This window comes from Saccopteryx bilineata, chromosome 1 (assembly GCF_036850765.1).
Source record: "Saccopteryx bilineata isolate mSacBil1 chromosome 1, mSacBil1_pri_phased_curated, whole genome shotgun sequence".
NCBI lineage: Eukaryota > Metazoa > Chordata > Mammalia > Chiroptera > Emballonuridae > Saccopteryx > Saccopteryx bilineata.
The window spans coordinates 14518998-14531986 of NC_089490.1; the positions used below are offsets into that span (position 1 = coordinate 14518998).

At 42.1% G+C, this 12989-nt stretch overlaps 1 protein-coding gene across 1 annotated transcript; it reads left to right on the top strand.

Moving 5' to 3' along the window:
- Positions 1-1714: 1714 nt before the first annotated feature.
- Positions 1715-9287, top strand: SRSF3 (serine and arginine rich splicing factor 3). Its single transcript, XM_066237514.1, has 6 exons — positions 1715-1851; positions 3444-3651; positions 5621-5755; positions 7893-7931; positions 8169-8255; positions 8446-9287. Exons 2-6 carry the CDS (start codon positions 3446-3448, stop codon positions 8471-8473), a joined length of 495 nt encoding a protein of 164 aa, XP_066093611.1. The 5' UTR covers positions 1715-1851; positions 3444-3445; the 3' UTR covers positions 8474-9287.
- Positions 9288-12989: the final 3702 nt, after the last annotated feature.

A 12989-nucleotide genomic window follows, 5' to 3' on the forward strand; every position in this document is an offset into this window, starting at 1 on the left:
TTTGCTTGCTTATAGTTTGCATTGAGTGTGGGGCACAGGCTGTAAGCAGGCAGGGTCCTTATAGCCTAAGGCTTAGTTTTAAGACTAAGCTTTTCCCCACACCCTTGACTGTTGCATGATAGGAGGTAGTGCACTCTCATGAGAAATCCCATTATACCTCAGATAAGTGACTTTGTATCAGAGACTTCCTTGTTTGTATAAGTCTTTGTATAACAAGACTTCCTTGTTAAAAGATTTTGATTTCTACACTATAAAATGTGGCAGAGGAGCCCATGATGTAGGAGAGCAGAGAAAGGCCACACGGAGGAGAGGAGTAGCAGCCAAGATGGTGGAGTGCTGAAGGAGAAGCCAGTTTGTGCAAAGAGAAGGAAATGGGGAACAGAGGTGAATAAGGCTGGTGAGGTGCAAACGTTTGATTCTAGGAAACTCGGATAAGTCAGTGGCTTTGGGAGCCTTGAATGGAAAGGGAAATGTTTTCCCACTGTGTGTATTTCTTGCCCCGGGGTGGGGGGGGGTGCAAGCTAGGATTAAAGCTAATGGCCCACCAGTTCTTGGCTCTGTTGTTTCATTACTGTCTGTCCAAATCAAATGTGAACCTGCACGGGCCAGGCAGCTGTGATGGTGGCCGTGGCTACTGGCTTTACAGCATATCTTCCAGCTAATGATTGAAAAACAAGTTACTTTTGGTTTTTTCCCCCCTCTTTCCTTCAGAGCACATTTAAATCTATTTTAGCCAATAGGTAAGTCAGACCTTCCTGCAAGAGGGAAGGGGAGGAAGTTTGAGGGCACCAGCCAGAAACTTCCTGGCTTAGCTCCCTGCTGGAGAGAGGGAGACCTGTTATTTTTCAAACACGATCGCGGTAGTTCTATCCCAACAGTTAACGATTCCTATGGCTTTACCTTCCTAGCGGGAGCGGGAAACAGGAAGGGGTAGGTAGCCCATGGTCCCCACCAACACCCCTTTTTCCAGGAGGAAAAACCAGAAGTGCCCTTCCTGGCATCTGTTTGGGGGGGCTCAGATTTTAAATGCAAACTTCTCCAGGAACTTCCTCTTATTGTTGTTATTTGCTAAAGGTGGCCTGGCACGTCTCGTTGGCCTTTGAGTTTCTATGAAAGGGTTTTTGAGTCCAGGCTGATGACGCCACCGGTCTCTGCCAAAGCCTGCATGCAGTTGGGGTGAGCGGCGGGAAAGCAGGGCCAGGGCTGGGCACTCTCCAGGATCGGGCTTTTCCGTACGTGTGAGACTTGGCGGGCACAGTCCGGTGGCAAGCTCCGTCACAAACAGCTCAGTGACCTTTGGGAGCAACGCTGAAGCACGCTTGTGAACACGATGGTTCTTAGTTCCAGCCACATCGCTGGCGAGGATCAAGTAATGAATTCCTAATACCTTCACCTTAATAGAGGCAAATGGCTATTAGCTTTTGGCAGCGACGGCAGTGGTGTTAATAACTCCAGCCTATTTGGAGATGAGGGACAGGAAACAGAATAAGTTGGATTTCGGAGATCGGGGAACAACACCCAAGGGAGCCCGGGCTTGGGGCCACGAGGGCGCGAATGCACACGTCCCCAACCAGTCAGGCGGCGCGGCCAGAGCGCGCTCCCAGCAACCGCGGTTTTCGTTGCTTTTCTAGCCGCGACGTCATAGCCTTCTCGGCCTCTCATTGGACGAGACCGTCCAATCATGTGACTCCGGCATGCTCTATAAATACGGGCAAGGAGACAGCGGTGGTCCGCCATTTCGTGGACGCCGGGTAGGGTTGACGGTGTTTGGGAGCCGGGCGGAAGGGAGCGGAGGAGCCGTCCGAGGGTGTGTGTAGATTGGAGCCGCCGCATTTCTAACTCAAGATCTCGGTAAGAGTCCAGCGTGGAAGGAGTGAGGGTGAAAAGGGAACTTCCGAGTGCCGAGGTGGGGCTAGGCCCAATGGCGGCGCCAGATTGAGACAAAGGGACGCCGCCGCCATTTTGTGACGTTCCGCACGGGGTGGTGGCGGGGGGCTGCAGGCCCACCGGAGGCCGAGGCCGCGGCCGGGCCTTGCCGTGGCGGTGGCTCTAAACCTTTATGGGTGGGGGGCGAGGGGGGGGGATCCGGGGTGTGGGCTCACCCAGGACTCGGGCTGCGGTGGAGGGAAACAGGAACCGTATTGTACTCCAGGCCCGCGCGGCCTTGCGGTTTATGGCCCCCGCCTTTTTAAGTCGCCCCATATATTCTTAAGCTGCCACTGTACCTTTTTGATCTATATTGAGTGGTTTCTGGAATCACCTTGATTTCCATGTTATTTTAGTTTGATTTCATTGTTTACGCCTTGAAACGAGTCTGTCTTTTTTTTTTTTTTAAAGCCGATCTTTCTTGCGCAGCGTTCTTATACCTGCCTTCCATTAATCCGTAGGCCTGGAATGGGTCACGGAACCCGTCTCCAGCCGCGGATTGATCTCAGTTCCTGGGCACAGGGTGGGGTCACGCACAGGAGGAGGTTGTGTCCAGAATGTCTTTCTTTCTTGGATAAGCCCAAAGTGAACAGAAACGTGGAATTTGTGAGAAAGCCCTGAACTAATAAGTTAATTGACGAGGCCGCTCGCTCTTTCATGCAATTGAAACTGGCCTATAAGGGGATTGGGATCGTTGCTAAGGCGACTTGAAGTTCAATACAAGCCCCCAAAGTGCGTTCAGTTCCACCAGACAGATCTGTCTGGATTGATCTGTTTTGGACGTTCCATTGTAGATGGAGTCGTAATATATTACACAGTTTTGAGTCTGGTTTCTATGACCTAGCATGTTTTCGTGCACGTTTGTAGCATTTATAAGTGCTGCTTTTCCTGAGTACATTGTGTGGATAATACACTGCTTATTTTTGTCCATTGCTGGCCATGTAAGTTAATAAACCTTTTTGCTATTAAGAATTGTGCTGGTGTGAGGCACGGTTTTTAAAACTAACATTGTTTTGTTGCTTTGAGGAATAAAGTTGTTTAAGTTTTGGTTTATAAGGCTTTTTTTTTTTTTTTTTTTTTTGCTTATAAGGCACATTTTTATCACCTTTCTAGCGGTTTAGGCTTAACCAATTGTTTTCTGCCTTGTTGCATTTGCTTTTGGGGCCTCGGTGTTCACCTCTGAGCAGGTTAGCATCCTTGTCTAAGCGCTTTATTTTTGAGGTTAATTGAAATAGCAGGTGAAGTCCCTAAGTCGGTGCCCACATAGTAGTCAATGATCCTCCAGTGCATTTTTGTTTTTCCCATGCTTTTCAAAGAGGTACAGGACTTGTTTTTTTTTTAAGCAGTTTGTGCTGGTTTCCTGACAGTTATCAGTAACAAGGGGGAAATAGATGTTTTGATGGTGATAGCATTACTTGCTTGATTCTTGGACATTTTGGCATCTTTCCTAAGGCTGTTTTTCCACTGTAGATTATTTGGGGAAATCTTTAATATTTTTCTTGTTTTGTTTTTGACAGAAATGCATCGTGATTCCTGTCCATTGGATTGTAAGGTTTATGTAGGTAACCTAGGAAACAACGGTAACAAGACTGAGTTGGAGCGCGCCTTCGGCTATTATGGACCACTCCGAAGTGTGTGGGTTGCTAGGAACCCTCCCGGCTTTGCTTTTGTTGAGTTTGAAGATCCCCGAGATGCAGCCGACGCTGTCCGAGAGCTCGATGGGAGGTAATTTCATCGTCGGCTTATGCTCTTCCACAGGTTGCTTGAGATTCTAACATTCAAAATCCCTTAGCTATCTTCCTTGGTTAAGCTCAAAATTGATGTTACCGGAGATTTACATAAACTTTTTTTGCAATCATAAGTGGGCTGAACAGTTTCAGTGAAGTCATGTTTAAGTTTCTTTTTATTCAGTTGGCCATTGAAGAAAATAGTTACGTTTGTCAATTCTAGGTGGATAGCTGTATCAAAAAATGGTCAAAACATTTAAATCTAAGTTCTCCACAGTGTCAAGTGTGTTTTCATCATTTAATTGTTTTTAAAACAATTGTGGAATCAAATATTTATTTAAGAATGAACTTACAACTACAAACTGATCACTGTAGTTGAGTGATGGTTATGTGAGGGGTTATTGCAGTTACCTTTTTAAAATTGATTGATTTTAGAGAGGGAGAGGGGGGAGCATTCATTTGTTGTTGCACTTGGTCATTCATTGATTGTTTCTCATTTGTTCCCTGAAAGGGGATCAAACCCACAGTCTTGTTTTGGAAGGACAACAGTGACTGAGCTTACCAGGCCTTATCCTTTTACGTGTTTGAAAGGTCCTTTTAGGAAGTGCGGATTGGATAGCAATTTTCCTTAGTAATTAGTGTTCTGTTAGCTGGCTGACAATGCCTGAGTCTTCATAGTAAACAGGTGTTGCCCTTCCCCCTTCAATTTGGCCTTTGAAACCATTGTATTTCATGAAACCAAGGAGGTAACTTAAGATCCTAAAATTAAATGTTCTGAGGGTTGACTGGAAAAGCTTGTGTTTATCCAAGCAGATTGCAGAAAGACGTTTTTAGGCCACAGCTCTTCCCACTCACTGTCCAGATATATGGTGGCTTATCTAAACTTCATGGATGTTGGAATTTTTTAATGTCACCTCTTGTAATTTGAGGGGATGGAGTGGTGTAAAATGGCCAAAAAAGTCTTCTGTTGTCCTGTTTATTGCTGTTTACATGGACGAGTATGTTGGGGGGTGGTGGAGAGATCAGCAAATACTGTGTAAGATCAGTAAACAAGCACTGGGACCTCAAAGGAAGAAGTTACAAGGTATACAGTTCAGATGAACTAGTACTTTCAGGATGAATTCAGGGTTTTCTGCCACTTGTTAAAAAGTTAATGTTGAGTCCAATGATAGACTGACTCTTAAAGTAATAAACTGTAAAGAAGTTGGTTTCCTTTTTTTTTTTTTTTTAATTTTTAAAAACTTTTATTTATTGATTTTACTCAGGAAGAGAGAAAGACAGAAACATTAATCTCTTTCTGTATGTGTCCTGACCAGGGATCAAACCAGCAACCTTTGTGCTTCTGACCAGTGTTCTAACCAACAGCTCTATGACCATGGTTTCTTTGTTTTACGTGAGAGGAGGGAGAATCCTGCATGCATATCCTCCTCCCCCCCAGTTCTCTGGGCCTGATGCTTGAATCAACCAAGCTATTTTTAGCACCTAAGGCTCATACTCAAACCAGTTTAGCCACTGACTGAAAGGGAAAGAGAGAAGGAGGAGAGGAAGAGAAGCAGATGGTCACTTCTTATGTGGGCCCTGACCATGAATCAAACCCGGGATGTTGATAGCTGGGCTGATGCTCTATCCACTGAGACAGCCCACCAGGAAGTTGGTTTCCTTTAAGAAAAGGGAGCCAGGCCTGACCTGTGGTGGGTGGTGCAGGGGATAGAACATCCACCTGGAATTCTGAGGTTGCCAGTTTGAAACCCTGGGCTTGCCTGGTCACGGGATATAGGGGAGTTGATGCTTCCTGCTCCCTCCTCCCCCTCTTCTCTCCAAAATAAACAAATAAAATCTTAAGAAAAGGGAACTAAAACTTGTTTTGGTTAAGGGTCCTACAGGCATTCAAATCTGTTCTTTAGTAAGAAGCTGACTGGGAGTGCTTTTTGGCTGCATTAAATTTAATGGGGTTTTTTCCTTCCTAGAACACTGTGTGGCTGCCGGGTAAGAGTGGAACTCTCAAATGGTGAGAAGAGAAGTCGAAATCGCGGCCCACCTCCCTCTTGGGGTCGTCGCCCTCGAGATGATTATCGGAGAAGGAGTCCTCCGCCTAGGCGCAGGTACTTGGGAGAGAGCGTGTTTAGAGGTATTGGTGTAATGGAGTAGCCTTAGGAGCAGGTATTTCTCGTGGAAGTTTGTTGGTGGGTTTTTAAACTTTGAAGAGTCGGAGGCTTTTATGAAACGTGCTGGGTATAGTTTGGGGTATGTGAGTTGTGCTGAGTGTTGGCTTTTGTCTTTAGGTTCATGTTGGTAGTCAGTAACTTCTATCTTGGATCTATCTTGTAGTTCATCTTCTAGTTGCATCTTTCCAAGTCTTCCCTTATACTTCAATTTAGGCCTTTTTCCATTTCTTGACTCCATAATGACAAAACATTACATTCAACTCTAGCTCTTCACAAAAATGTGTGTTCTGCTATTAGCACGATTGTAATATTTATCAGGCAGCTGTTTTAATGTTACAACTGGTAAAATAGAAATCTTTCTGAAACTAACTTAAGTCACTGACCAATAAAGGGGGCTAAAAAAGCAATCCCAGTCATCTATTCTTCAAACCCAAATAGGAGAGAAATCAGTTTTTTTATAATTGAAAATGGCATCATTCTTGGACCAGACAGTGTTGTCTGGATGCTAACTCCACATCTCCTCAGACCTCCAAAATAGTTTCTGTAGGACTGAATTTACCTCTTACAGGTGAGTGAAGTCCTTTAGGAGACCAGGAGTTCAAAATCTTGCCCCTTTTGCTATTTTGAAAAACAACACACTGTTGCCCATCATAATAGAGTATTTGTTAGCTAATAGATGGTTGTACTGATGGCTTGTTTTTCATTTTTTTTTTGTGCTTTTTGGTCCATCTATTAATAAAAATGAACCCCGTTACAGAGTCACCATCATGTCTCTTCTCACCACCCTCTGAGTCTGCATTAGCCAGTCAACTAGCCCTTTCAGCGTCATGTGACCAGCGCGCCCCATTCAGCTTGGCTGGTGTCGTTTCACATGACCCAGGCATGGCCAGTCGTCAGGTTGCACCGCCCTTTGGTTCCCGAGCATGCTGTTTTCTCTCAGCCTTCTCTCCAACCTTAACCAAATCGGCAGCAGCCGCCTCGACCGCCCACACATTCCTGGCCAATCAGCTCAGCTGTTTATTTACCAAATGTCTTCACAACAACTACAGCAGCAGCCTTCGGCTAACAAAAAAGCAGGAAAAATCCACAACACCCCCTTCGCCAACCAACTAAATCCAACGCAACATCTGGCAAAACCTTTTCAGCAAATTCTTCCTGGCCGTCAGTCCGGCAGCCTCACCTCACCATTTCTAGCTTGTTGAAACCCAAAACTAGTAAGTTTTTCCTGCTTATACAGTTTACTGCTGGTTAAAATAAGGAGTAAGCGGCTTAAAGTAATTCTTTTTTCTGGATCAAAGGCTGGCTGTGCATAATTGAATGGTAATGTACATATATATTGCTTGAATAAAACTTTTAAGGGTGATAGGGAACTCATAATGTAACTAGACCTTCAAGTGAAACTTATTTGCATGTGTGAGATGCCAAACTAAACAATTTAATAACTAACAGGTTTAGCTTTCCTTTCTAGCAAAAATTGTTGACTCCTATCACCTTTAAATGGTTTTACTAACAGTTTTCAAAATTTTTAAAATTTGGGGGTGAAATGGGCCAAGCTAAGGTAATTTTGATAAGTCTAAACACACTCTTAAATGTGACCATCACAATGCAGTCTAATGTAGCACTTAATGGCATCAGTATTGACACCTAGCGCGTTTTCACGAGATGACACTATCCACCTGGTACCTAAGTCTTGTCATGGACTTACAGGTTTGCATGGGTTCCAAATACCGGTTTATGGGACTGTTTTTGGAACTACTGTGGGACTACATTTTGGTGTGGTGTTTTGGGTAGTGAAGTTAGTTTGACATGAAGTTGTGCATTGGACAGATCTGCTGTGAAGCATTCTTTGTTATAGTGAGTCCATGGTTGGAATACCTGCTTTTCACTTGAGCTTTTGGTTCCTTAATCCTTCTGTGCCCTTTTTTTTTCTTTTCTTTTTTTTTGTTTTTGGACGATGGGTGCCAGTTCTTCGGCACATTCACTGGGCCCAACAGTGAGATTGAAAAGTTGGGAAATGCCTCACGCCATAAATACTAATTGACAATTAGCCTAACTTTCCTGTTTCTGCTTTTAGATCTCCAAGACGGAGAAGCTTCTCCCGCAGCCGGAGCAGGTAAATAGCATTTGGCCATGTTCTCAGAAGTGGTGGCGTTGCTGCTGTTCCTAGGCTGTTTTCTAAGTGATTTGCTTAATGGTACTAGACCTGAGGTATAGTTATGAATCAAGTGGTACACAGAACCAGTAGTAAGATAAAAGAATGAACCAGCTTTTAGTTTTGAAAGAACTTGCTAGAAATATTTGATGTGTATAATCCTGAACAGGTGTATTTTTCTTTTCCCTCCCTCTTAAGGTCCCTTTCTAGAGATAGGAGAAGAGAGAGATCACTGTCTCGGGAGAGAAATCACAAGCCGTCCCGATCTTTCTCTAGGTCTCGTAGGTAAGAACTTTATGCCATGGGCCTTTTAAGACCTTACATACTGTACTAAAATTAGAAATAGTCCATCTTTAGCCGTTTTGTTAATGACTTTTATAACTATATCGTACTACTTTTCCTTTTAATTGTATGTAAGTCTGAAGGTGTTTTGTCACTGTCACCAAGTTACAGATAAAACTTTTATCTTTTTTAGCCGATCTAGGTCAAATGAAAGGAAATAGAAGACCAGTTTGCAAGAGGAGTGGTGTACAGGAAATCCCTTCATTTGACAGGAGTATGTACAGAAAATTCAAGTTTTGTTTGAGACTTCATAAGCTTGGTACATTTTTAAGATGTATTAGCTGTTCACATTTGTTTGTCTTGGAACAGTGACACATAAAGATGTAATTCTCTATGGTTTAAAATAGATCATATGAGGCATGTTAATATCAAGAATTGTTACTTTACAATGTTCCCTTAAGCAAAATTAAATTTGCTTTGAACTTTAGTCTTGGGTAGACTGATAATAAACCTCTAAACTCCTGCCCAGCTAAAGTGTGATGTTTAATATTGTGGAAACAAGACTGGCAAAATTTGAACTTCGACTTTCCATAGCTGGGATGTAATATGCAGCTGTAGTTGGACGAGCAGTCTTCAAAAGCTGCTGTGAACACAAGCCAGTATAGGTAAAAATTAAAGCTGCAAAATTAAACTAGAGGCTTAAAAAATTTTAACTAGTCTTTCACTGGGCGGAAGTTGTCCAGTTGGTGTAGAATCTAAGAAGTTTTAAGAAAGCTAGTTTACCTTTCTTTGCTTTCGGTCATAAATTTTTTATGTGGTTGCTGTATATGAACATATAACCCTTTGTAACAACATTCTCATTTGGAAATTTGAGACTATTCAAAGATACCAGTGTCCTGCCAGTTTAAGGGTACATTGTAGAGCTGAACTTTGAGTTACTGTGCACAAATTTTTTTTCATGCTGTCATTTGTAATATGTTTTGTGAGAATCCTTGGGATTAAAGTTTTGGTTACAAATTGTTGTTTAACCTGAAAGCCTGTTTTTCCTTGCAAAACTAAAATGTGAGCTGGTTTTCAAGTTCACGTATAACATTCCAGTTGGAAGCCATACTTATATTTTCTTGTAAAGTGCTTTTGAATTAATAAAATAATAGCATAACTGTAATAGTCAAACCCGCTATTACCGTAGTTCCTATCCCATGGAAAGCAGTTGGTTACACAAATCTTAAAATTGAGGCTTTTGAAGTGAAGGCAATTTTTGGTTGCCTCCTAAGTGATTGTTCTTACCATTCTTTTTTTCTTTAGGAATAGAAGCCAGTTCAAAGTCCATGATACTCAGTGACTTAACATTCTAAAGTTTAGCAAGCTGGTACATTATAACCCAAAGTTGCCCATATAAAAAGGCTTTAAGCATGAGAACTTTCCACAAAGCTTTTCAAAATTGCTTCCATTTTATATAATTTGAGGTGTTGCATGGGAATTCCAAATTGATCCATTATGATGTAAAATTCACTATATGGTTCAAAATGTAACAGTGCAGATCTGAATATGGAGGCATGCATAACCTTCCTCGTAGAAAATCAGAGGAGCTGTAATATCAAATTTTTGTGCTATTAGATTAAATCATAATGCAACAGTTTTGTGGCTTAGTTTCCTTAAATGTGCTACTTTATGATAGTTTTGGATTGTTCTGACTTGATTATGAAAGGCATTGCATTGAGTTGAATCTGTAGCTATTTTGTAGGTCCTAAACAGATTATTTCCTTTGTTCCTTAACCTTTCATGCAAATACAAACAAGGGAGGAGAGTCAAATTGGTGTCACCAGGGAGAGTTGGTACTAATGATGACTATTGGGAGCCTTGTTATAGAAGACTCTTAAGATTACCTGTTGATATGCACTGGCTTCGAACCGTTTGGTTTTGGCATTTCCTACTAAAGCCTAAATACTGTTTCTGTTAGGAGGAACAAGACAAGATAGCTAAAAAGTTGTGAAAGTAACATGGTATGTCAATAATTACACTGCTTTTATAGATGGACATTAATATATATGGGCTTTTGGGCAGTATACAACTTCTAGTCCTAAGTTAGAAGGGTTTCTGTTAAAGGATAGTAATTATGAGTCTAGTGTGGCTAATAGAGAAGCTAAGATAAAGTCAACCTCAGAGTTACCCTGACTTGCGGGTATCCAACCAAATTTGCAATCACTTGAATCAAAAACTCCAGCACAATTTTTTTTTTAATTCAGTGAGAGGAGGGGAGGCAGAGACATACTCCCACAGGAGTCCCGATTGGGATAACCTGGCAAGCCCACTAGGGGCCAGTGCTCTGCCCATCTGGGGCATTGCTCCTGAGGCGGATGCCATGGAGCCATCCCCAGCACCTGGGGCCAACTTCACTCCAGTCAAGCCATGGCTGCAGGTGGGGAGGGAGGGAGAGGAGGAAGAAAGGGAGAAGCAGATGGGTGCTTCTCCTTTGTGCCCTGATGTAGAACTGAACCCAGGACATCCACATACTGGGCCGATACTCTACCATTGAGCCAACTAGCCAGGGTACCAGTACAATTTTTATGGCTTGCAAAAATATGGAAGGTAGAAAGTGTTAAAATCTTACATTGCACATTCAGATTGTGGCTATTAAAAGTTCTGAAGTTACTATAGTTTTTAAAATTACATGTCCCATTAGCTAGTTTGGTTGTGCATCTTCTGAATTGAATGATAAATCACTAAAACTGCCCTGGGGTATAATGACTGTAGGTGTTCACTGGAGGTCACTGTTGGTCATTTAAGGAAGCCTAGGGAGAGTTTGTTTTTATGCTTTCAGGTATGTGTAACAATCTAGTTCACTTATTTTGGTTTATTTTTGAACTCCATTTCTTAAGCAGAAAGGTGAAGACAGATAAATTAGCCAGAGAAATTTTAGTTTTATGAGGTAATTTATCTACTGTTTATATCCTTTTCACAGTTCCTTTAGAAAATCATGATCAGTAGATGGTGTATCTCCACCCTTTTGGTTAGACAAAGCCCTATCTGGATGGGAAGTCCTCACTGTTTTTTATTATAGCATCATGGTCCACACTAGTATAAAGTTTTTGTTACTGTGTAGTGTTTATCGTAGAAAATTTTCAAAATATGCACAGCCTGACTCTAGTCTCAGTAGCCCAGTTTTCAGTGTTCTAGCCCTATGCTGTTCGGGAGAGTTCTCTCAGTTGATAAAATCCCTAGTTCTGTAAGAGCTGCTGGTTTAGTGCTTTGTCTTAATGTGCTTTTATTTTTCAGAATCCTGAACATGAGTTAGTTGCCAGACCTAGTTGGTGCATCTTCCAGATGTATATTTTTGGACTGGACTGTTGCTTTCTGGTTTTCCCTTTTTTTTGGAAGGAGGGGGGCATGAAAGATTTTTATAATTAAAGTCACTGAAGAAAAAACTGGGTTGGAGTATATTATCAAAACAATCTGGTAGTGTTGGTGATTTCATAGTCCACAAATTCTCTTCATCCTATTTTACTCATTGGATACCTCAAAAGAATTTAGTGTAGCACAGTTGTGAGGTTCTGAGAAGAGAGCATTGAAAATTTGCTAAATGTAGTACAGGGGGTCTTCAGATTACAACATAGCTCTTTTCCTATGACAGTGACATAACCCCAAATTTTGGAGTAAGTTGAAACACACCCTGGCCTGTCACTTACCTATCCTCACAGTTATAAAGTCATAATTTATTCTAGAACATAAATACACAACTAAGCCACAGGAAAGGGAAAAGGACATAAATATACTATTATTGTACACTGTACTGTAGTAAGAGAAAAAATATGTTAAAATTTTTTTTGCCTAATCTGTGGTGGTGCAGTGGATAAAGCGTTGACCTGGAACACAGAGGTGGTTGGTTCAAAACCCTGGGCTTGCCCAGTCAAGGCATATATGAGCGTTGATGCTTCCTGCTCCTCCCTTCTCTCTCTCTTTAAAAAATAATAAAGTAAAAAAATCCCTTACCTTTATTCCTGTGGTTGACTTGCACACTGAAAGGGACATTGCAGGGTGGGAGAGAGTGACCTGTTGGGAGGAGGAAACTGGAGAGGCAGGAGAACCTGCAGAAGGTTCTGGAGATACTGGGTCAGGTGAATCAGGATTGCCTAAGAAGCATGCAGGAGATGCTGCAGCTGATTCTACCTGTACTACAGGTATTTCACCTCCAGAAGCAGATGCTGTAAGGTGCAGGATCTGTTGCAGGCCTCGATCTTCAAGACTTGTTCCAGGCTTGTCTGGAAGGTTGATAACTTCTCTTCCAAATTAGTTTACCCACGTAGTCTGTCAGCATGACACAGCATAAGCCAAAACATGTCTCAGTTTTTTTTGAGTGTTTATGGGAGTGAGCATCATAAACTTGAGAAGAATGTTGAGACTTGTAACCCAAGGACCCCCTATATTAAGTATGCTTAATTTTCCCCATGCAACTTTGCCCTAATTGCAGAAATTACAATACAGTATTTAGATGTTATTTAACAGTTCTTAGTTAATTTATTTACCTGGAACATATAACTAAAAAAAAAAAAAGGTTTCCCAAGATAAGGTGAAATATGTGTAGGGTATTAATTTTTTTTTCTTTCTTTTTTTTTTGTATTTTTCTGAAGTGAGAAGTCGGGAGGCAGAGACAGATTCCTGCATGCGCCTGACCGGGATCCACCCAGCATGTCCACTAGAGGGCGATGCTCTGCCCACCTGGGCTGTTGCTCTGTTGGC

What these genes read in the sequence shown, in the direction of transcription:
- SRSF3 (XM_066237514.1), top strand. Translation starts at nt 3,446, where the DNA reads ATGCATCGTGATTCCTGTCCATTGGATTGTAAGGTTTATGTAGGTAAC. An exon ending in GTCCGAGAGCTCGATGGGAG is followed by an intron (nt 3,652 to 5,620) that starts GTAATTTCATCG and finishes TTTCCTTCCTAG; the next exon opens with AACACTGTGTGGCTGCCGGG. An exon ending in TCTTTCTCTAGGTCTCGTAG is followed by an intron (nt 8,256 to 8,445) that starts GTAAGAACTTTA and finishes TATCTTTTTTAG; the next exon opens with CCGATCTAGGTCAAATGAAA.